Raw genomic sequence first — 23,693 nt, 5'->3', positions numbered from 1 at the left:
AAACCCATATATTTAATACGTCAGACAAAGAAAAGCTTCACACTTGTCAGGAAATTACAAATATACGAGATTTTTGTTTGTTTGTTAAAAGCTTTGATCCACAAGCTTTTTTCCAAAAAACTTGCCAACACTGGGAAATCCTGATGAAATCAAGACTGGCTATTGATTCTACAGAAGAAACTTTTTAAAATAGGCTAAACTTAACATTTAATCAGGAAGATGAAATCTCATGAAATCCGCTCATGATGCACTTAACCCTGAAAAATGCTGTCTTATTTTCCAAAGAGGGCAAGACGTAAGAAGAAAGAAAAGAGAAAGGAAGGCTGCCCTATCTCTAGAACAACTTGACTTTTTGAAATTAGAAAAGTGTAATATGAATTACAATTGAGTTTTAAAAATGGCTAAAGTAGCATTGATGAAGTTTGGCAAGCAAAGCTATATAACGATTTTGAACTTACAGTTTCCAGAATTCAGATTAAGACGACCAGAAAGCAAGTTTCCAGGTTTGGATGCATGAGGAAATCTCTAAGATGTAAGAGTACTTAGAAGATTTTTATAGTAAAGTAAGAGTATAGTAAGTGCTGATAATAAATGAATAATCATTCAAGAGCCTTTGTATGTTTTGTTTTCAATCAGATTAGGCATTTACAGACTGCTTATACCAAATACATTTCTGATTCTATAACATTTAATTTTACCTTTACTTTAGGAGTCCAGAAGTTAATGACTTGCAAAAGCCTTTCAGTATCTTTCTTTAACTCTTCTTCCAGTTCCTCTGCATTACAGTGAGTTCCTGAACAAGCTTCCCAGAACTGTACTGTTTCTTTTCTAGCACTTTCTTGCTGCTGTAATTCTGCCTCTATACAGAGAAGTTCACTTTCCATTTCTGATACGTCTTTGAGAATGCTCTTAAAAAAGGGAATTAAAATTTAAATATCACTTTGATAACCATATGTCTAAATATACATTCTGTCCTCTTGGCTATCAATACAGCAGGAAGTCTGTTTTAGCATCTATTTATCATATAAAAGGAGTTTTGCTATACATTACACCCTACTGGGAAAATGAGAAGACAATTGCTGGGGCAGGTGGGAAGGGGAAAAAGTAAAAGTTGATTTCATTGTTTTAGAAGTCATCTTGGTACTAGGCAGTACGTATTTTACAGGGCAAATAAGTAAATAACATTCCCACTATTTTCTAACCTATTAATTTTATTTTCAGCCACTTTACAAAACGGAATCTAGTAGCATAAAAAAATACTAACACAATTCCTTCATCCTCCTTAGGTGAAGTTTTAACAGATCATAGAATCATAGAATCAGCTGGGTTGGAAGGGACCGCCGAGATCATCAAGTCCAACCCTTGATCCAACACTGCCATGGTTACTAGACCATGGCACTTAGTGCCACATGCAGTCTCTTTTTAAAAATCTCCAGGGACGGAGAATCCAACTACTTCCCTGGGCAGCCCATTCCAATGTCTGACCACCCTCTCTGTAAAGAAATTCTTTCTAATATCTAACCTAAACCTCCCTGGCACAACTTGAGACCGTGCCCTCTTGTCTTGCTGATAGTTGCCTGGGAAAAGAGACCAACCCCCACCTGGCTACAACCTCCTTTCAGGGAGTTGTAGAGAGTGATGAGGTCTCCCCTGAGCCTCCTCTTCTCCAGGCTGAACAACCCCAGCTCCCTCAGCCTCTCCTCACAGGACTTGTCCTCGAGTCCCTTCACCAGCCTTGTTGCCCTCCTCTGGACCGGCTCCAGCACCTCAATGTCCTTCCTGAACTGAGGGTCCCAGAACTGGACACAGTACTCCAGGTGTGGCCTCACCAGTGCTGAGTCCAGGGGAAGGATCACTTCCCTGCTCCTGCTGGCCACACTGTTCCTGATCCAGGCCAGGATGCCATTGGCCTTCCTGGCCACCTGGGCACACTGCTGGCTCATGTTCAGCTTCCTGTCAATCCAAACTCCCAGGTCCCTCTCTGCCTGACTGCTCTCCAGCCACTCTGTCCCCAGCCTGTAGCGCTGCAGGGGGTTGTTGTGGCCAAAGTGCAGGACCCAGCACTTGGGTTGAACCTCATTCTGTTGGAACCAGCCCAACTCTCCAACCTGTCCAGGTCCCTCTGCAGAGCCCTCTTGCCTTCCAGCTGATCGACACTCCCCCCTAGCTTAGTGTCATCTGCAAATCTGCTGCTGATGGACTCAATCCCCTTATCTAAATCATCAACCAGATAAACCTAATGCCATTAGATGAGCACCACCACAGCACCCCACGGCTTGAAAGATGAAGTCTTTAATATCTGAATTTTTTTCAAATATTACCTCTGCATCCAAGTGGAAACTCTGCAGCCCTTCACTGATGTTTAATTCTTGAGACGGTATTTCATTCTGGTTCAAATGAATCTTCCTGAGATACTGAATCTCGGCTTGTAGATGATCTTGTCTTCTCTTTTCCTCAAGCAATTCCATTTTATATTTGTTAACAGTAGTATGATAGTCTCTTTTCTTTGTGCAAACACGACTGAACATAAACTGTTGTAGAAGCACAGGATGTATCAGTGAGCATGCTTAAAACAGTACCCTGCATCCAGCTAAAATTCCATATTTTACAATTTATTCTATTTACTCTCCAAGCCTGCAGGTGTCCAGAATAATTAACACATGACTAAGAAAATTAGATTCATGTGTTTTATAGCAATGGCATATAAGACTTTTAGCCAAGACAGCATTTTTCAAGTATACCGTTTCTCGTAGACTCCTAAAAAGGCCAAAAAGTCTAAAAAGCTCCAGACAGCCTTCCATGAATCTCAACTTTGAAAAGCAAACTAATTTTTGGAATATTTATTTCCTCTTAGAGTTATGAAAGGTGCAGATGATCTATGAGAATAATATCAGTGTGATGATTTAAAATTTTTGTTCTAGTTGAGATGACTAGTTTAATGTCTTAAACATCTTTAACCATAAAAAGTTAAAAGCCATCTATGGGGAAAAAAAAGAAAAAAATCAAACCTAAAACCCCTACTCGAAGTTATAAAATAAGGCTATTTGGATTATTAGTTCAGCTGCTTAGTTAATGGATATCTATAGACATGACTGACTCTTAAGATCATGTCCAGTGTTTTTTGTAAACTGGACATGAACCTTGCCCTCTCTCCCCAGGCCCATCCATGTTTCCCTCCCCCAACCAACAAACCCCCAACCCTTAATATTTCATGGTAAATAAAGAAACAGAAAAAACATTATCATTTACGGTACTTCTGCATATGACAACAGGAATACTCTCCCAATTAACCTTAACTTTTTTCTGATAATTATAGTTCAATGAAGAAACTGATTCCAATTTGGGGAAGGTCTGCAAGACTATAAAATCAAACTACTTGGCTAGTTTTACAGAGTAAACGTGCATCTCCAATACAATTTGCACATCTCTTTCTCCCACAAAGAAATACACTATAAGTCATCTATAATTTGATTTATGGAGTACAGAAAAAAATTTCAATTCCTAATTAAAATGGAATAATATTAATGAAATAATACTGTGCAAAGCAGCTGAACTATAGTCAAAAACTAAGATTGATTAACATAACTACGCAGTGCCAGTTGTCTAAGATTGTAAAGCATTTACTTCTATCAGCTTGTTTTCTACAATATATGGATTCACAAAAATCAAAGCTATAGTACATAAAATCCTGGCTGTCAATATTGAGAAAAAAGAACCAAACTCAAGCAATATGAAGCATCCACATCTTGGTACCTTCAGTTTGTTCAATAAACTCTGGAGATGACCGTTTAGTTTCTCATTTTCAGTTTGAAGTCTTTTGACTTGTTTACTCTGTACCAAGGAAAGCTGAGGCAGTATCACAGCTATCAGTGCTTTCTGACTATTCAGTTCACTCTTCAGCTTAAGAGACACTGTAGAGAGGCATTCACACCTCTTCCCCATATTTGAGAATTTCTCAAGAAGCTCCTAAATGCAAGTGAAACAAATTAATTCATTCACAATAAGGGAAAGTGTGATTAGCTATAAACAGAAGCTTAAAATAAACGACCAGACTCCAGAACTAACCTGTACAGTATGTATTGGTTTTACAACAGAAAAGTTAATAGGACTAAGACTTCAGTTTTGACTTGCCACAGGGATAAGATAGAAACACTACGCTAGGGACAAAAGCAGAAAATTTCTTAGTCTCCCAGCAAGTCATTTCACAAACTCAAATTATTTTCGTGGTTTAGATCGCCCAGCCACATCCAGACTTGTAGATCAGGCCTCAAATAAAATTGTTGCCTGTTCACAAGTTTGTCAGCTGGCCTTGTGTCAGGGTGGGCTCCCACATTATTTACTTGGTCCTTTCTCAAAGGAAAGAGATCATAAAATTGTTCCTAGCACTTTGCCATAAAAAGAAAGGTGTGATCAAGCAGCGAACAGGGTGAGGAATGCAACAGGCTTGAAGGTACTCCCCAGTAGAGGGCAACTCAAGTATTGCCTCTCAAGCTACATTATACATTTTAAAGCATAAAACTCCTTTGGCATACTCTCTCCATCGTTCATTGCTAATTGAAAGAACCAGGATTCACCAGTTTTAACTCTTTTACCCCACAGTAAAAACACTGGAACTGACATATGCTCTGCATCCAACAAGAGCAAGTACTAGATACTTGAGAAAACTGTACAAGAAAGAGGTACACAAGATTCCACCTATTACAGAAGTCAAAGGGAAGAGTGCCGTTAAAAGGGATCAATTGATATTACTTCCCTCATTATTAGCTCCCTACTGCTGATCTAGGATAGAGATGGAGAAAGCTACATGTGATTGATTTTTGCAATTTGGTTCTTTACCACTGTTGTCGTTAACTGAAGCAGCACTCAGGGCTCCTCTAGCACATACAGAATAATGCCTGAATCTGCTGCACAGACATATAGTCTGCAGTACAATACTACCGTACTTTAAAATTCATAAATTCTGGTTTATTTTGGCTTTCAGTAGGTTAATAGTATTTCTCATATCTGTGTGAAAGTGTACTCAGGATAGTAAACCAACAAAAGGTCTGAGGATTTACAGGAGTTAATTTATTTGAAGCCAATTTATTATTTGATGGGGAGTAATGGAAGGGAGCATTTGGGGGAGATTTTGCAAAAAATTGGGGTTACTGGACAGTAATGAAAGCAAGTAAGATGTTCTGTGAACATTAAATCGAACTTTTCAGTTGAGACAAGATGTGCAAACACTGAACAGCAACAGCAAATCAACTGATCCCATGGTTTGCAGCTCAGCAAGATATGCAAACCATTTTATACGTAATACAAGAGGTTTATGCTCCAGGACAAGTGGCATTAAGATTTTACATGGATCCTTAGAAGAATCAGAGAAATAAGTTTACCTTAATGTTCAAGCTTTTTTCCTTCAGGCTGTCATCAGCCACCTGCTCTGCAATAACCACTGAGTTTACCTGAATGGACATATCATTCAGGTTTCTCTGCTTCAGTTGGTCTAAAGCACGTTCCAGTTTTGCATTTGTTTCAACACACTAAAATAAAGCCAGACATATTTAAGTACCATTCAAGAAGAGAATTTATGAGTAACTTAGATATGCAAATTGCAACACCCACCATCTCACAATTTCTTTGCAATTCTGTCTTGAGCTGGTCCCGCTCAGTCCTGACGTCCTGAAGAAGTTTTTGTAGCTCATCTTTTTCTCGATTAACTGATGCAATTTGTTCCTGAAGAAGTTTTTGTAGCTCATCTTTTTCTCGATTAACTGATGCAATTTGTTCCTGAAGAAGTTTTTGTAGCTCATCTTTTTCTCGATTAACTGATGCAATTTGTTCTCTAAGTTGGAAAGAGTGACTAGTTCTTTCAGCTAATAACTGGTCTTTTTCACATGATACACTATTTAGTGTGTCAGTTAACTGTTGAATCTACAATAAATAGTGGAGAAAAAGAAAGAAATTACAATTGCAATTTGATAGCCGTGGTCTGAATACTCTGCTATGAAGTACTCAGATCAGTTTTGTCAAATACAAAGAACACAATTTCCAATAACTAAAATTCACATTAACAGCGAGAGAAGTTTAAAAATAATTTTGCTGTTCTAATAACTCAGAAAAAGAAATTCTAAAGAAAAGGAGTAGCCTGACACCCAGAGAACTCTTAGTCAACTTTAGTGTTCTGTAAAGCAAGAAAGCAAATGAAAAGGCAGTCAACATATGTCCATATCGCAAGAAAATTAAAAGAAACAGAAGATAAGCATAAAAGATGGACATTGGATTTATATTTGCTCTAATGAACAGTGACATTTCCTAATCTGAAGCAATCCTCAACCATACTTCCTGATAAACAAAGGAACAGTTTGACAGGTGAAAGTCTAAGGAGTGAAGACTGAAAAAAGACTGAATTGGCAAGAGCTGAGTGCAAGACTCTCAAACTTTACCTGTTATATAGAAAGTGTGCAAAGCAAGCATAAAAATGACATGCTGGGAACTAAAATTTAAACAGGCTTTGTGTTCAACAAAAGTTTAGCACATCAGTAATAAAACATCAGAAGACAAAGTAACTACTAAACCCCAAACCCCTTCACCTTGCTTGTAAGGCTGTCCTCCAAAATCTCTGACCGTCTCTGGACCTTTAACAAATGTTCTTCCCTTTCTTTACAAGTCTCCACCATTTGTTGCAGCTCATCTTTCTCCTTACTAAGTACAGTGATTTTCTCAAGCTGCTGACAAACTTGCTCATTCATTGTCCTTTCAATTTGTTCTTTTTCTGCCAGTAGCTTGCCATATTCAGATGAGACATGAGTCAGCCTTTCAGTTACTTCAGTGAGCTGAAAGAACAAATCAAACCCAGTATTAATATTTCTAATCATCTGTAGTGTGGGTACAACTAATTTGATAGTTTGGAGAGAAACCAACCAGTAACATTCCAAGTTCCTAAATTTTCTTGTCCCACTAATCAGGTTCTGATCTGAGGAGAAGGTTATCCGATCATATTTCATAAGTTTTATTTGCACATATGGGTTGTTATAACAGGATTATCATACAGAAGACATGTCCATTAGTTTCCTGCTATAATTAGCAAAACCAATATAACGGTTTTCTTAAAAGTCAACAAAATTTCAGTGCTTCTCTCTCATTGAGAGTCAAAAGTGAATGTGGGAAAACCTACAGGCCATTCTAATTCCATAAAAATGTCTCCATTGCTGTATCCACACCAGATGGAAGACATTACACACGTAAGAATGAACCCTAAAAACCTAAAAGCTTAAGACATGAAATAATAAGTAGATAGGAAATTTCTAATAGTGCAACAAGTAAAGCATGAGCTAAACTGCCTTAAAGTTGCTCAAGGCTTTTCGGGGCTACATAGCTAAAATACATTATTAAAATTTTTAAAAAATTTAAGACTGGGAAAACACATTGAGGTTCAAAGTGCAGTATTGATGGCAAAAAAAATTCTGTCATTCAGCACTAAGACATATTTAGTTATAAATAAGGGTGGTAGGTTGCAGGTCAAACTGCATTTAATCATCCTTTCCTTGCCTCTGTTTTCATGGAATTCTTTTGAGAAGTAGTACAGGGCAAGAAAAAAAGAAAGTAAAAACTATCAGTTAAGTTTCATTATTTACATTTCCTGGACCCCCTGCAAACTGAAGCCTGCAGAAGACATGGGCTGCCATACATGATGGAATTTTTAGTTTACTTGATAAAACTCTTTCTGACCTTCTGCTGCAGTTCATCAGTTTGTTCCTTCAATGCCTCTTGCGCTTTCGAGAGTTGATTTTCTTTCTCTGAAATGTTTTCTTTCAGCTCCACAATAGTCTCCTGATGTTGTCCAAGAGATCTGTGAGTACACTGCAACTCCTTCTGCATCTCTGAATTCTTTGGACACAATTGAAGTACATTAACACCTGAACAACGCTTCCAAAACCTAAGGCAGAAGTTTACTAAAGCTATTATCCTACAGGAACAGGACTATTTTTATTACCTTTCGTATTGTCTCCTGTACAGTTTCTCTTAGCTGGTCTCTCTCGTTCTGGAGATTTTCCAGTTGCATTTTAAGATCATCCTCTTCTCTTTCTGTCTGGGTGCTCACTTCCTGACAGTCATGCAGTTTTGGAATAAAATCTCTTCTCCCTATTTTATCAGATTCTCCCTGGTATTCACTGGCCTTCACTTCCTCCATTTCATACAATTTCCTTTGTGCCTGGCTGAGCTCTTCTCTCAGAACAAGTAACTCTTGCTCAAGAGATTTTTCTTGGACCTGTGGTACCTATTTTATGCAAAGATAGATGTCAGCACATGTAGAAAATAGCTTTAAGAGAAGTATACCTGAGCTTTGACATGTGGAGTATGTAAAATAAAGGTGCTGTCTTAGAGAGATTTGTGGCTTTCTTAGAATAATAAAATTTGTCTGAACACAACATGCAATTCAAGGTTTTTGAAATAAGGGACATGTAAAAATAAGATTTGAAGCAAGGACTTATGAAAGAAGTTACCAGAAGCAGAATTTCATTGTCATAATTTAAGCATGGGGTGAACAACAACAATGATGAAAACAAAAACGCCCAACAAATCCCTCCCCCTCCCAAAACTGGAGATCTTATCTTTATTTCTAGTCTCACCAGTAGTTGACAATGGTGTCAGGACAATTATTTACCTGAGATTTGTCCACTCTCCCTTCCATATTAAAACGGATACACATACTTTACTTTTTTTGTTTTGAAGTCTATCTGTCTGTCATTCTGTCTGTCTACACAGACACAGGTGCAATCAGCACATCTAACTACAGGAAGGGTTGGTTGCAATGTCCCTTTCACTGCCAGGAAAAGAGTCAGTTCTAGCTATGCTTTAGAAAGCAGAACCACCCATTCCACACAAGCAGTTTTTAGCTTCAGATACTTAATTGTAGAACCACTTAATTATAGAACCCTGTGCAGACCAATGCAGAACATCACCAGCCTCTATCAAGTTAATACTCTACTCACAGTCACATTCTACTACTACGTGTCCATATACACCAATATGGGTGGGGTAAACTGCAAGTAAACAATAATAAACCTCTTGTGTAATGTTGTACAGTCATGGACCAGGACCCTTTTCTCCAATGTGTTTTGTAAATTATTTCACCGAGGTGAAAGTTTAAACAACTTGCTCTCCATTACAGCCTCAGCATAATTACCCAAGTTCCTTCCCCAGCCTCTTTTTTCAGATGTAAACTGTCCAGCTTCTCTTGCAATGAGCGGTTCTCTTGTGTAAGGAAAATGATTTGTTCCTTTTGCTCCTGAAGCTGATCACTTTCTCTCCAGCTATGACTTTCTGATTTTTCCTCAGCAAGCTGATCTCTCTCTGATTTGATGACTTTCATTTCTTCTGTCATTTGTGAGATCTATAAAAAAAAATATGCAAGGATAGTGTTTCCATCAGTTCAAAATTGAATGCAACATTTTTGTTTGATTCACTTTGCTACAGTGTTTTTAACATTAAACCATTCTGACCAAACAAGAAAAGCTACAAATCCAAGTCTGTGACCTTTGTCACCTGTTATATTTTAATTTCTAAGCTTTTAGCAATATCTGCTGCAATATTGGCCAGATTTTTAAGTAAAAAAAGTCTGAGAGGAAGAAGCCAAAGAAACCCATTTTGTTAATACTGTTGCATCTGTTCTAAAGCACACAAACGCTGAATACAAAACCATTGACTTGCTGGTAGCTAATATACTTCAAGAAAAATCTCATTGTATGTACTGGCACAAAAACCAGTGGATCAGCTTTCTGCTATATGTTGGGAACTGAGTTGCCATTGCCAATCACATGACACTTCTCAGTGGGACTGAGTGTTATAAATCATTAACCTCATTCCTTCCCTTTAAGTAACTCTTATCTCATCTTCCATTTGCCATCAAATGCCAACACTCAAATCCACAACCAAGGGGCACACTAGTTAAGCAAAAGTTTATTAGAGTGTATTTCACAGCTTGAAGCTCAACAGAAACAGATCAGCAGCTGGTAAAGGCTTGGGTCAAGCAGTGCTATTTTCTTGCCCACCTGCTACCAAGGAGCTAGAAATTTTCTAAGAACATGCAGAAGAGACTATAAGCAGGTTGACTGGCTTGTTCTCATTCTGTTGGAAAACACGCTGAAAGCATTTTTATTTTAAATTTTTAAACATAAAGTTTTACCTGTGTTTCGAGTTCTTTAATGGTCTTTCCTAGTGCCTCTTCAACACTCAAAACATGAGATTCGTTTTCAGAAATATATTTTTCCAACTTCTTGACAGTGGCCTGGGATTGCTTGAGAGAACTTTGCGTATTTCTCAGTTCTTCATGTGCCAAGATATTCTTTAGAATACAAGAGAGAAAATCCACAAAGAAAATACAAATATCTTGCAATATTAGTAGGCATTCCTTGATTTAAAAATCCCACACAACCTGCTGCTCCCATGCACCCCTAAGTATTTCAATACAGTTTATAGTGTTCTTACGCTCTTCCTCTTAACACGTATGGTCTATTTCTATAAGGCCAAAATTCCTACCATTGAAACAGTGTCCTTTATATCCTCTTTGAGTTGGTCTGTCTCAGCTTGGAGAGACTCTGCTTTTTGCTTCAGGTCATCTTTTTCCTGGGTTAGAGTTTTTATTTCTTCCTGACATTCAGTTAGCTGCTGAAGAACTGCCTGGATCTCTGAATCCTTAGCTTCCAGTCTCAATTCACTCATCCTTTCTTCCACTTTTAATTGCTCCATTTCATTTAACTTCTGCTGAGTCCGAATAAAATCTTCTCTTAGCTCAAGAAGTTGTTTTTGTTCTGCTGTTTTTTCTTCCAGTTCTTTCATTTTGCTCGAGAGCTTTAGATTGCAAAGGAAAAGGTCAGATATTTTCATTGTAATGTAGAACTCCATTATGTGTACATGTTCTCACAGAATCTTATATGAGCTTAGAAGGGCTGAGAGATAGGAAGTTCATAATTTCTCTTTAAGTTACTGCTTATACTCTTACCCATGTCAAATAAGCATTTTTTTATGCAACTTTCCTGTGGTTTCTTCTTAGAAGCAAAAGTCTTACTAAAACATAGCACCACACATGAAACTGTAGCATATTTTAGAAATTATCAAATCCATAGCTGGAATATGACAGACACACCAGTGCCCAAAGCTTTGTCAAAAATATGTATCTTTGTATCTTTGGCTCCCTTTTCTTCTTAAATGTTTTCTTTAATATTTTTTTTTTCCTTTCTAATGCCTAATTTCTGTAGCAATTCTCTTTGGTTTGAATATCTTGTGTTCTAAAAGGTCTCCACTTTGTTTCTATGACTTTATATAGAGAAGGTCAGAGTGGCATTAAAAAAAAACTACATAATAAAGATATAACTTAAGAATGGGAAAAGAAGAATTAAAAGATCAAGTAAGGAAGGAGAACCTGGAGCAATATATACACTTCTTTGCCTACAAAAAAAAAGACCATTGAAAAGCATAATCCTTCAGCATTATACCCTTGGTACAGAATAAGTAATATCCACTCATGCTAGAGGAAATCAATGATATTGTCATTTATAGCTTTAAGAGTACTCCTCCAAAAACTTTTTTCCTTTTTTTAATACTATAAGTTAATTTCTCAAGTCCTGTCTGTAAAAAAGAACAAGGTGACACTGACCTCTAATTTAATTTCATCCAGAGTTGTTTTAGACTCTTGTGCTTCTTTAGAAAGACATTCTATTTGGAGCTTCATTTTTTCATTATTTTCTGATGTAGCTATGTATTTTTGTTCCATTTCTTCATGGAGCTGTTTAAGTGCCACATATTCTTGATCAGACTTCATATATTTCAGTTGTGCATCTGCTAGATCGTCTTTTGATTTTTCAATTTCTTCAGTCATGTGTTTAAGTTTAATTTCATTATCAGCTACTTCAGAAAGCAGCTTTTCATTTTCCAATTTTAATGAACATAACTCCTCACATTTTTCGAGGATCTGCCAACAGAAAAGCAATATTAATAGTATTTTCTCAATCAGTATTTGTCATAACTACTAAAAACCATGTACATATGCAGATATAGGAAACAAAGTACAGGCAAGCATATTTCAAAATACAGTTCTGCTTTGTTGGTAGGGAACTGTCTAGCAAGGAACCCTTAAAAGAGAGGGAAGACAGTCAAGCCCCTTCCAAATTCTGGAAATCACTCCTCTAACTCTAGATGTTCTTTACTACTTCTTTTTTCTTATGTCTGAGCTAAGACTGGACTCCTCAACTGCATATTTAGGTGTATCAGTACTTTCTTCATGCTACAGAGTTTATGAAGTTGTTACCATCTAATGAAGTTTTGTTGATTAGTGGAAGTAGACCACTGGATGGTTTGGAACTTTTTGCAAAGTGTTAATGAGCTGGTGAGATTACTTGCCTTGAATAGTTTTCATTGCACATACTTAGTAGCGGGTATTTAAGGACAAAGAAACCCAGAAAGTGTTTGCAAACAAACCCCTTAAAACATATTTCCAGCACACTTAGTCTAGAGCTTTGACCTGCCAGGAAAAAAATAGTTTGCTCACACATTTTCCACAATTAGCAAGGTAAATCTCTCACTTCTCAAGTAGCATTTCTGCCAAGAGATCTTGACATATTCTCTTTGCCCAAACTGATAAAAAAACCCCAGTTTTAGAATAGTATCCAGGATCAAACACTATTATATCTATCAGCTATCAATAGTGACCACAGCAAATAGGCACACAAATGTTGGACTAGAAAATCCAAATAAACTATAGTAGACTCTGACTAAATATGTGATCTTAAACTTATTCCTAGGTAAAAATATTAAATACCTGAGAAACAATAATTTAACAAACTTAATTGTAAAATCTCAGGTTATTTGATTCAAAACAACTTTTGGCTTTAAAACTTCATATCCAATAGGCCTCCATTAATACATTACCAGTCAAGTACAATACAAAATAAAGAAAAAAAAAGGTTAGGGGTTTTTTTTTACCTCTTTCTTCTGCATCTCCACAGTATTTGGTAGAGACTGAAATTCTGATAGCTCGTTTACTTGTTTTTGTAGAAGTGCATTCTCTTCCAAAGCTTTTTCTAATTCTCCTTTTAAGTCAGCTGCCTTTTTTTCCAGCTCCATAGGAGTGAGCAAATCTAGAGAATTAACAAGTTTAGACTGATAAGCGAGTGCAAGAGAAGAAAATCATGTTTTAAAATAAGCAGAAGATTTATAATGCATTCTGGATGTCAGATAAGTATAATTCTAGACAATTATACAATGGCCAACAATTAAGCTCCTGGTCTGAATTTGGTCATCACTTGTTAGGTTGGCATCCAGTTTATCTTAAATTCTCCCCAACAGCCTTCACTAACTTAACTGTCTTTGTGCAAAACATAAAACATTCCATAAGTTGCAGTTTTCCAAAAAGTTCAAGAACGTGCTAAAGCAGTTACTACGTACCAGATACTCCAGTATTTTTATATTGTCAGAATCTCCAAGTCTTCCCTATTTCCCCCCTCCCCAAGACAAGAAAAAGGGAGGAAATGGGGTGAGGGGAACAAGCACCACCTGGAACAGTACCTTTTGGAACTTTACCCTCCATGAGTGAAGTTAGTCTTAAGTTTTCTTGAAATACAGATTGCAACTCTCTCTGCAAGTCAGCTTGCATTTTTCGGTAACTGGCTTTTCCCGCTTCTATTTGGCTTTGATATATTTGAACATCCTTTTGCATTTGGTTGTGATTATTTAAGAGTTCATTCTTCAGGAAAACAATAAAACATGTAAGTCACACACAAAATAAAAGTCTACTTGCTTACAATTTAAATACTGCATCTGGTACATTTTTCTGTTGTCACTCTGAACAGCTTTGGCTTTGATAAATATGGCCGAATAAGCCAATATTTAACAACTGCATTCTTGTCAGAGCCCTCTCAGAAAACACACCTTAGAGGTCAGGGCTGTAACTGCTGCTACTATTTGGTCTTTACTCCTTCAAAGCTCAAACTAAGCTCCATACCACTTTTGAGTTCACATCTCTTATTCTCTTTTGTTCTCTGGCAAAATGAGGTTTGAAGTCTTACATTCTAGTAATGCCCTAAAAACTGTTCCTTTATTGTGGCTTTCTACTGGTAAACCTAAAACTAACCACCCGCTCCTGTGGCAGAAGCCTTTATTTTCTTTTTATCTCTTTCCTGAAGAGCTGTTTTCCATGAATTTCATAATAAAAACATTACTTAGACTATTTTGAGAAAGCTAATGACTTGTGCTTTCTTGTGAAGCTTGTGCTCCACTACTCTGATTGCCTTCTTCACTGGTCTGGAAGCAGACAGGCCCTTAACAGCATTTGGTACAGCTGTAAATGCAGTTCAACAAGTACTTGCCATCTTCTCCTTCAGCTCCAAATTTTCGGTTCTGAGAAAAGCAGATTCTTTTTTGGCATCCAAGGCTATGGCTTCACTATCTAAGAGGGATTTATTCAGCTGCTGAATTTCCTCAACTAGCTTATCAGAATCTCCCTGAAAAATATTCAAAGAATTAAAAAATTATTTAGACATAATAAAGAAAACGTGTTCATTATAATGTGGTTAAAATGTGAATACAACCCAGCAGAAAACTGAGGTTTACCACTGAAAAAGATAGCTCTTTTTCCACTCTTGCTTTTTGTAATTCTTCCACAAGATTCTGTAATATCTTTATTTTGTTGTCTTTCTCTTTCAGCTGTTCCGATTTGGAATTGTTTTCTGCCTAAAAGTTGAAGGAAAAAGAGAGAAGGAAGATTTTAGTGCCCAGTTTGGTTTTTCAGGTCAGAATTTATCAAAAACCTACACAGAAAGAGTTCATGGGTTTTAGACATATCCTCCTTTTAGCTGGTAAGACTAACCAAAGCCCAATGATGTCTATCATGTCCACAGCAGATACAGTAGTTCAAGATAAACAAATCAAGAACATTTCATACAATCTTACTGCATGTAAATGCATGGAGAGGCTCACCTTAAGTTCCTCATTGTATGCTTCAGAATTTGAAACTAGATTCTTTAAGTTGGTAATTTCATGCATTAGTTGTATCTGTGGAGCAAATTGAAGCAAAATTGCAGAGGATGTTAGAAAGCACCCACACCAATAGTTTTTAGTCGCCAACACCATGAAAACAAGCAAGGTCTATCTTGTGTTTTCTTCTGTAGTAGTGGGCAAACCATATATACATACACACATCTATTGAAACAGCTACAAAGCAAGATGCTACATATTCTTTCAAACGGATAGATAAGATGCAAAGCTCTGTTTTTAGCTTCCCAGTAATTAGAAAGGATTCAAGTTATCTACAATAGCTTGAGAAGCAAGAGCGATGTGATCAAAGCAATTCATGGAGAAATTGTACAGACAGGACACAAATTCTAGTCATGTTAAGCAGCTTTTTGTGACACAATGCCGTTATTTATGATTTAATCTATTCACTAACAGGAATGAGAAGGTGCCAAAATTGAAGTAAAGCAAGCCATGAACACGTTCAGTGGCATTCTCTGAAAGAAGGTACAAGTAGAAGACTACATAGAGAGGCACTTCTGAAACTTAAGACCTCCTTTCTTTTGGTCTTTGTTAGAAAAGCTTTAAAATAAGCACCCATCTACAAGTACTTTTGTATAGTCACAAGCATAAGTAAGGAGAAAATCCAATCTGTAATTTTAAGATCAGTGAAAAGCTTTAAAACAAGCACTCTCCTGTGAGTATTCTTATGCAATTTACTTTTATAAACTGATGGATTTCAACTAATGTAGTGAAGTATGTGACCTTTCAGTATTGCTGTAATTAATCTATTACATGGGCATCAGTAAATGCTTACATTTTATGGACTGTATTCAGGTCCATAAAACTTGAATCATTCAAAAAGCAATTCTTGTAACAGAGACTGCTTTAGGACACTGTATCTGTATTAGATACAGTTTTCCATGCAAAGTTCTTGTGTAACTGAGGATTTGTTAAACATTGGCTAAGGCAGATAGCACAATTAACCCAGCATACAAAGGATCTTCTCAAAAGAATCTTAGATACAAAATAAATTATAATATCTTATGGATCCATTTTCTTTAAGGTCCATAAATCTTTGTAGGGAACACAATGAAACTAAGCAGTGATATTGTTAAATTGTAACCTGAAACAACACTGCAAGAGGAGGTAACAAACGTCAACCTTAGTGTCATGATCAGAGGATATTGAACAGTCTGATGTGGACAAGTAAACTCCAGCAAAGGCACCAGGAAAGAAATAGAATAATACATCCATGTCTCAATACCTCAGGTTGCTGGTTTTGTGTTTTCTTTGGGCATTAATTTATTTCACAGTCTAGCCTTTGGGCAGCTAGAACCTAATACAATTAGTATGTATTTAAAGTTACAGAATCAGAGCATAAAACATTTGGACAAACAAGATACTCCACCAACTGCACAAGGAGGTGAAGAGAACTGAAAATCAGCATTTCCTACATCCTAAGTTATCTAATAGATAAGTTTATGATTTTTCTGACTTCCTGGCACAAAATATGTTTCAATTTTCCAGACATTAGTATTCACACTATTATTTTAAAATATTTCATGATGAAGTTAAATAGTATGTTAAAAGTTAATGCTCACATAGTCCATAGATTACCAAAAGCCAGAGCTATCTAGTAAACCAAGACATTGTGCACAAGAAAGATGTGAAATATAGTTTAGCAATCACACATTAACTTCAAAACAGGTCTAAAATGTATTTAAGCAGCAAAACAACTGTCTTACTGAAGTCTAGAGTGAAATTCAGATCATGTGTATATAAAAATAATATATAGATACATATAGACATACACACTAATATACATTTAACCATATACAAGTCGCCAAAAATTTGTCTGAATTTTACACTCCAAGTAAATCCAGTTTAAATCCTGGGTTCATTCATTCTGTTGGTAAATGTAGCTGTTTGTGAATCAACATCCAAGTCTATGTACACTGAATAAACTCTAGAAAACATTTGAGCATAGAGAATTCATATCTATTTCAATGCACCTTACCTCATGATCTTTTTGAGTTTGTTTTTCCAGTGCTTCAAATTCATCTATTTCTTTTTTTTCCTTCAGTTTCTCCTTTATTTCATTTATTTCTAATTTCAACTGCTCATTTTCCAACACTAGGTTATCCAGGTTAGCTTGCAGGACGCTGGCCTTATTTACAGCAATATCCTGAAGAAGCAGCACAGAAAACTTTAGAAGCTGTTGCTGGAACGTCAGTCTTATTTCTAGAAAATTCAGAACAGACCTACCTTTTCAAGTGCTATCGCTTCACAGAGTTGCACAGATTCTTCAAAGTCTTTTTGAGTCTAGAAAAAGAATCACTCTCAATTAACAGATCTACAAGATCAAGTTGAGTATTATATTCTTTGTTGCTTGTCTTTTCACAGCTAGTCCTCTCTATATACCAAAGTTTACTGGATCATTTGCCACAAATGCATAGAAGCAGAGAACCATCCCACAGCTTTGCAGAGATGTCCAGATAACTTTCTAACCAGTTATAATAATTCTGCAGACACATAGAATAATACTGGTGTCCTACAGAACAATAAGGTTGATCTTACTGAGAAGTATATTATGCATATATGCATATGCACAGTATTACAACTGAAATAGATTATGATGTTACCCAAGTCATTTTAGGTCCAGCGATCCATTCTACTTCTGAAATTTGATCAGGAACCATCAGATACTGGTTATCACATTCAGAATTATCTAACATAGCTGAAAAGAAAGATGTATTAAAGAAAGTATGAGTAGATTTTAAACTAGACATCAGGAATTTTCTTATAAAACAATTGTAAGACATTGGAAATAGTCATTCAATGGCAAAACATAGCACACCGAGTAGTTCTGACTCATGATTTTCTGTCATGAAAGGGAACACCACTGAAGTCCAGTCTCTACACTTATGCTGACCACCATATCACAAGCTAATGAATACTAAACCAAATCCAGAATCAACTTATTCTCTTTGGGAAATTAAGTAATGCAATGCTTGCAAACTTATCTATCAGGAATTTCATAGAACCATAGAAAGGTTTGGGTTAGAAGGGACCTCAAAGACCATCTAGTTGCATCTCCCCTCCCCCCATGGGCAGGGACACCTTTCACTAGACCAGGTTGCTCAAAGCCCCATTCAACCTGGCCTTGAACGCTTCCAAGGGATGGGGCAACCACAACCTCTCTGGGCAACCTGTTCTAGTGCCTCACCATCCTCACAATTAGGATTTTTTTCCCAATACTCAGTCTAAACCCACTCTCAATTTACAGCCATTCCCCCTTCTCCTATCGCTACATGCCCTCTCCAGCTTTCCTGTGGGCCCCTTTCAGATCCTGGAAAGGCACAATAAGGTCACCCCAAAGCCTTCTCTTCTCCAAGCTGAAAAATCCCAATTTTCTCAGCCTTTGCTCATAGGAGAGGTGTGGTGCTCCATCTCTCTGATCATCTTTGTGGCCTTCTCTGGACTCGCTCCAGCAGGTCCATGTCCTTCCTGTGCTGGGGACCCCAGAGCTGGACACAGCACTCCAGCTGAGGTCTCACGAGACCAGAGTAAACAGAGGGGCATGCTACACGTTATTTCAGGGACCTGCTGGCCATGCTACACGTTATTTCACCTGGGATAGCAACTATATTCCCACTTTTTAAATAAAATGAACCTTATTTCCAACACAAGAATGACCATAATTAGTGTGCTAAATCCACTTCCCTTCCTGGCAGCATTCTTTTCTGGCAGATAAACATGGAATATTATTTGAGTACAGTGGCAACTAAATTTAGCTTTTGTATTGTTAACAAATTGATTTGCTTTTTAACTTAGATCTATTAAAAAGGAATTATTTCTGATTTCAAAGTTGCTTTGCAGACTTTCCTTATTTTTTCCTGAGGTTACTTACAATCATCTGCATCTGGTAATGCTGACAGAGACATTTTCATTTTTTTTGTTTCAGTCGGCATATCTTTTTCGAAGTCTTCAAAATAGCTCACATTTGCCTGTTTTATTTTACCAGGAGCCCAAGTAACTCTTCTTCTTCTCTTGGCCTTTAAAAAAGCATTTACAGAAAAGTGATAAAAATCAAACCAGTAGGCAGAGTAAATGTTGCATTAAGCTAGTTCTGCAACAGTACCAGCAACTAACTAGACAGGGTTTTGCAGTTTCCTCAAAATTTACAGCATGGTAGTTTGAAAGGAAAAGTGTCTGCAGTCTTTTCACTGCAAAGCAATACTGAATTATACTTGGAAGTTATTTTATAAGTTAGCCTCTTAAAAATATGGGAAAAAAAGTGAAAATTGCTTATCATACTTATTCTTCATTGTCAATATAACCCTATGTATTTAATATTACCTTTCACAAAGTATTTCAGAGTCATCAAGTAAGATCTAGAACAGGTGCTTACTTTAACATTGTCTTTTGAGGCAAAGGAAGCAGCGGTCACCAGCATCTCAGTTAAATTTCGTATCTTGTCTTCCTGTACTTTCTGGAGAGAATTTTTTTCTTCCAGCAGCTGGGCCAATTGGTCCTTTTCTATTGCATGAATTTGAGTCTTTACAGACACCTTCCATAAAAAGAATATTAATCAAACTGACATTTTAAGAGCACAAACTACTCCTATGGAAGAGACACAATTACTGATATTTAAAAACAACTACACACATATATTCTTTAAAACCTGGAAGAGGAGTCTTTAGTCTTTCATAATGAAACTAACAACTTAGTCTACAATTTACCTGCAGACTAAGTATTTAAAAGGGGTCAAAACTCCCAGAAACAATACAGCCTCAGATTTTTCTAGGCATAAAAAAAAAAAAAAAAGCATTCTTTCAAATATAACATCGATTAGATGACCTTCCCATGGTGCCAGAAGCCTGAAACTCTTTCAGAACTATGATTCAATTGTCAAGTAACAGCAAGCTACTCTAATGCATGTGGACTCTAAATCCAAGTACTGAAAATGTATTGTTTTGAAAGTAACAGCTGTTTTTTGACAACTTTATCATAAGCTTACAATGCTGTAGAGTAATTCAAAGTCACATGGAATTTTCCAACAAACTTTTCTGTACGACTTTCCTCACTACTTACTATCTCAGAAGATAGCAAACATACTCCTAGGTGCAAATTAAATACTGTTAAAAATAAGAGGTCAGTTATTTTTCATAAATTTTTTTCTAAGGATATTTATAATTTGCAACATAATATATGTGCATACTTTGATTTTATTCACCACAACAGTATGTTCAGCATTGTTTTTTTCCTGTGCTTTATGTTTTAATATCTATGCTCTAACAAGACTTGCAAGATTGCTCCACAACTACATTGATTTTTAGAGAAAGATGAACATATGGGAGATTACACTGTTTTGTGGGAAGTTACTGTTGTTCATTTTCTAAATGTATCTTCTGACTTTACATGACCTAAGTTTTGCCAGTGATCTTAATGCAGTTGCAACTTCTTGCAACTCCAACTAAGGTTAAACATCAGTAAGGGGGAAAAAATATGGATTAAGCTGTGGTCTTTAATGGACATTCAGTAACTTCTTATATTGCAATTAATTTTGATCTGTTAAAGTGTGCTATAACGCGTGACAAATTTCTATTTCTTAATTATATTAACCTAGTGAAAGAAAGCAATTCTCTTAGTTGATCTCAGTGTTAGCTTTCACAGATATATGGACTATCATCAGTTGTTCTAGACTATACATCACCTTTTCAACTTCTATTCTCTCAATAAAAATGACATATCACTTTAAACACTTTACCTACTCCTGCAAATTTAACTGCTTTTGGTTTAAAACAGGTAGTTTCCAAACAGCTATCAGTGCTATGGATAGATTAATTTTAAGAAGTTTATTACACACTTCCTCCAGCTGCTTTTTCAAGTCCACAATTTCTTTTCGGTATCTCTTCAGGAGGGCATTATCATCAAGTACTTCATTGACTTTTGGTGTATTCTTCATTCCTTTGGCTGTATTGGCAAACTGAAAGAATATGCTTTCATGGGCAATAGTTCGAGAACAAATATTCTAAAAAGACTTACTCTGTCCCATATTTCCCAACAGAATTAAAGGGAGAGTTTATTAGATAAAGTGCAGCATATAATAGGGATACAAATATCGAAATTGGTTTATTTTTAATGTATTCTGAGATTTGAAAAGTAAGTTTTCTTTGCTTGATATTAATATCTAAAACATGAAGCATAACATTTAAGGAAATATATCCCACATTATTTTTATTTAATAGAAAGCTCAAAAGACCACCAAAAAGGAAGACGATCCTACCTACAGAACAGTGTTCTTTAACAGTTCAATTACTCTCCTTTCCTGTAGTACCTGTCTTAAATCTTGTGTTAGCAAAGACTTGTTCTAACTGTGTTTGGAAAAGGCAAATGAGAAGAGAGGTTATCTCCTGTCTGCAAGAGAAGGAGCTTTGTTCCAACTCCCAGAAAGCTCTAGGTAGACAACTTAATACAAAATGACGACTGTGAAAAGGTTCTGTATACAAAACAAATATTTCAAATTCTGAGTCCACAGAAGCCCTTTAGAACATCCAAGTCATTAAAGATCCATCAGATTACATTTTCCACCCTCCCCTATCTACAACAAAGCCTTCAGCCAGAATAGTGCTGAAGAACAGGTGAGAAGCTTTACCTGAAGAGTACTGAGTGTTTCATCAAAAGAAACTGGAGTAATTGTACAAATAATAACAGTTTTAGCATTTCCTCCAAGGGAGTTCTGCAGAATTCGAGTCAGCTTGCTGTCTCTGTAATTTATGAAGCTAATGAAAAAGAGGAAAGAAAAAAAAATCATTCAGATTTTTGCATAGAAGAAACTCGCAGTAAATACATTTTCTAGAGATAATAGGTTATTTGAAACAGTTACCTACAAAATATTATAAATAAAGGATTTTAATTTCTTAGTTTAGTAGTGACTTATAACAGGTGTATGAACAGTTGCTTACCCAGAAGGGTCATCACAAAGTTTTTTGATAACTTGACCCAGAATGAACAAGCTCCGATTTATATTGCAGCCTTCTTTCAATCGGACACCTAGGTACCACACAGTAATGTTTTTAATTATTATTATTATTTTAAATTTAAAACATTAAGATACGTTTTCAACCTGTCAAGCTTGTGTGCTATGTTATGCTCAGAAGGATTATCCAAGAGTTGAATCTCAAGTGCCACAATGCACTATGAGCCATCAGCAGGCCGTATCAAATCCTTCATAATAGCCAAAAAAACATCGAAGTAAGAGAGTAATCACAAATGAACATTTAGAACCTTTATAGAGTAAGTAGGTGGTGCTATAAGAACTTTAATTTTGTTTCCTGTTTAAATTTTGCAATTGCAACATTTACATGCATAACAAACCAGCCTTAGATACAAGTTTTGGGTTAGTCATTCTTCATGAGAGAGAATATTTACTTGTGTCCCTCTCAGATCACTTTTTTCTGATAAAGACATTTTTGTGCAGCTTCATGCTGTCACTTTTAACAGCCAAGCTTCTCAATAGCTAAAGAACAAGCCATCTACTCCCTCTTCACCTTTATATAAAAGTCCCTAAAAAGCTTCTAGTGATTTTGTTATTACAGGTGAATCTTTACTGAGTCATTTCCATTCTATTAGTTCAGTGCATGACTGTTGCCAGGCCTGCTACTCTAGAAAAGGAATATTACTACTTAATTGTTTGCACTTTACAGCATTTACAGTATTTTCCTGACTAGAACGTGCTCTACCAAGGGGAAAAGAGCTTATTTATAAACAGTAAGTAACACAATAGCACATAGATCAAAGAATTTCCTATCACAGTCTCTTGTTAGGGTTAATTAACAGAAATAGTCATCAGGAGAGCCCCATTTAATACTCACCTTCAGATCCTGTTTGACTAGCTCTTTCGCTGCCTGCCAGATCTACCAAGTTCTGCAAATTTATTAAGTATTTCACAGGTTACTTCTGAGAAAATTTAGTTTAAATCCTCTTAATTCTAAATCTCTGCTAAGAATTTCATAAACCACAGTTTATTAAAAAACCCCAAGAGGTCTGTCATTATTGGAAGTAACCATAGCTGCTATACACACATCAACCCATACTTTCAAGGTACAAAAGTACACAGAATAAGTTTGTATGAACTCTATTACACCACCCCAAACAGTATTTCAAACTTGCAGTGCAAGAACCCCTACCCTCAGTAACAAAAAGATGATACTTCTGTACTGAGAAACTGTGCTTAGCTACTAATTCAAGCCATAGGAATCTTTCATGGAAAAAAGAGCCTAGATGAGATTATCTAGCACACTGTCCTGAATCAGCTGTATGTCTCTCCTTGCCTGTCACTGTGGGGATACAGAAAAGAAGAAATTAAATACCAGAGGAAAAGCCTCCCTCTGAATCTGGTTCAAAGTCAATTAGAACTTCACAACAATCCATAATGATTTGCCTGAGCAAGTAGCCCTCACTTTAGCTGGTTTTTGTTTCAGAAGGGTAAAATCCTGTACTAACTCCATCAAGCAGCAACAGACCAAAAAGGCCAAAAACCTCTCCCCTTACCCCAGGTAGTAAAGGTTAGTATAAGGTCAGGTGGAACAGGCCAAAGGGTAGGGGTGGTGTAAGAAGAGTAGATACCATAACTTATGGCAAGAAAAAAAGGAGGCAGTAGCTTGCTGAAATAGTGCCTGAGCAGTGTTTACTTT

General features: G+C 36.5%; 1 protein-coding gene across 5 annotated transcripts in view; it reads right to left on the bottom strand.

The window, feature by feature from the left end:
* The window catches only part of CENPE (centromere protein E), a 34,967-nt gene that overhangs the window by 6,000 nt on the left and 5,274 nt on the right, over positions 1–23,693 (bottom strand). The window contains exons 9-35 of one of the 5 annotated variants that reach the window (XM_027717922.2): positions 22,872–22,923; positions 21,963–22,050; positions 21,653–21,779; positions 20,864–20,983; positions 19,406–19,564; positions 18,905–19,049; positions 17,637–17,731; positions 17,260–17,316; positions 17,012–17,179; positions 14,959–15,033; positions 14,593–14,712; positions 14,349–14,483; positions 13,549–13,726; positions 12,967–13,121; positions 11,642–11,956; positions 10,525–10,836; positions 10,172–10,330; positions 9,173–9,379; positions 7,979–8,263; positions 7,714–7,872; positions 6,576–6,818; positions 5,796–5,916; positions 5,608–5,741; positions 5,379–5,525; positions 3,754–3,966; positions 2,322–2,531; positions 699–908 (exon numbers count right to left, since the gene is read on the bottom strand). In XM_027717922.2, coding sequence (XP_027573723.1) covers positions 699–908; positions 2,322–2,531; positions 3,754–3,966; positions 5,379–5,525; positions 5,608–5,741; positions 5,796–5,916; positions 6,576–6,818; positions 7,714–7,872; positions 7,979–8,263; positions 9,173–9,379; positions 10,172–10,330; positions 10,525–10,836; positions 11,642–11,956; positions 12,967–13,121; positions 13,549–13,726; positions 14,349–14,483; positions 14,593–14,712; positions 14,959–15,033; positions 17,012–17,179; positions 17,260–17,316; positions 17,637–17,731; positions 18,905–19,049; positions 19,406–19,564; positions 20,864–20,983; positions 21,653–21,779; positions 21,963–22,050; positions 22,872–22,923 — 4,389 coding nt within the window. The other 4 variants (XM_027717921.2, XM_039381507.1, XM_027717924.2 and 1 more) reach the window with 4 other exon arrangements.

The sequence above is a fragment of the Pipra filicauda genome, unplaced genomic scaffold (assembly GCF_003945595.2).
Source record: "Pipra filicauda isolate LSUMZ 115617 unplaced genomic scaffold, ASM394559v2 scaffold228_size1260155_pilon, whole genome shotgun sequence".
Lineage (NCBI taxonomy): Eukaryota > Metazoa > Chordata > Aves > Passeriformes > Pipridae > Pipra > Pipra filicauda.
Note: the sequence above shows the minus strand (reverse complement) of the source record. Positions and strands in the feature narration are given on the sequence as shown.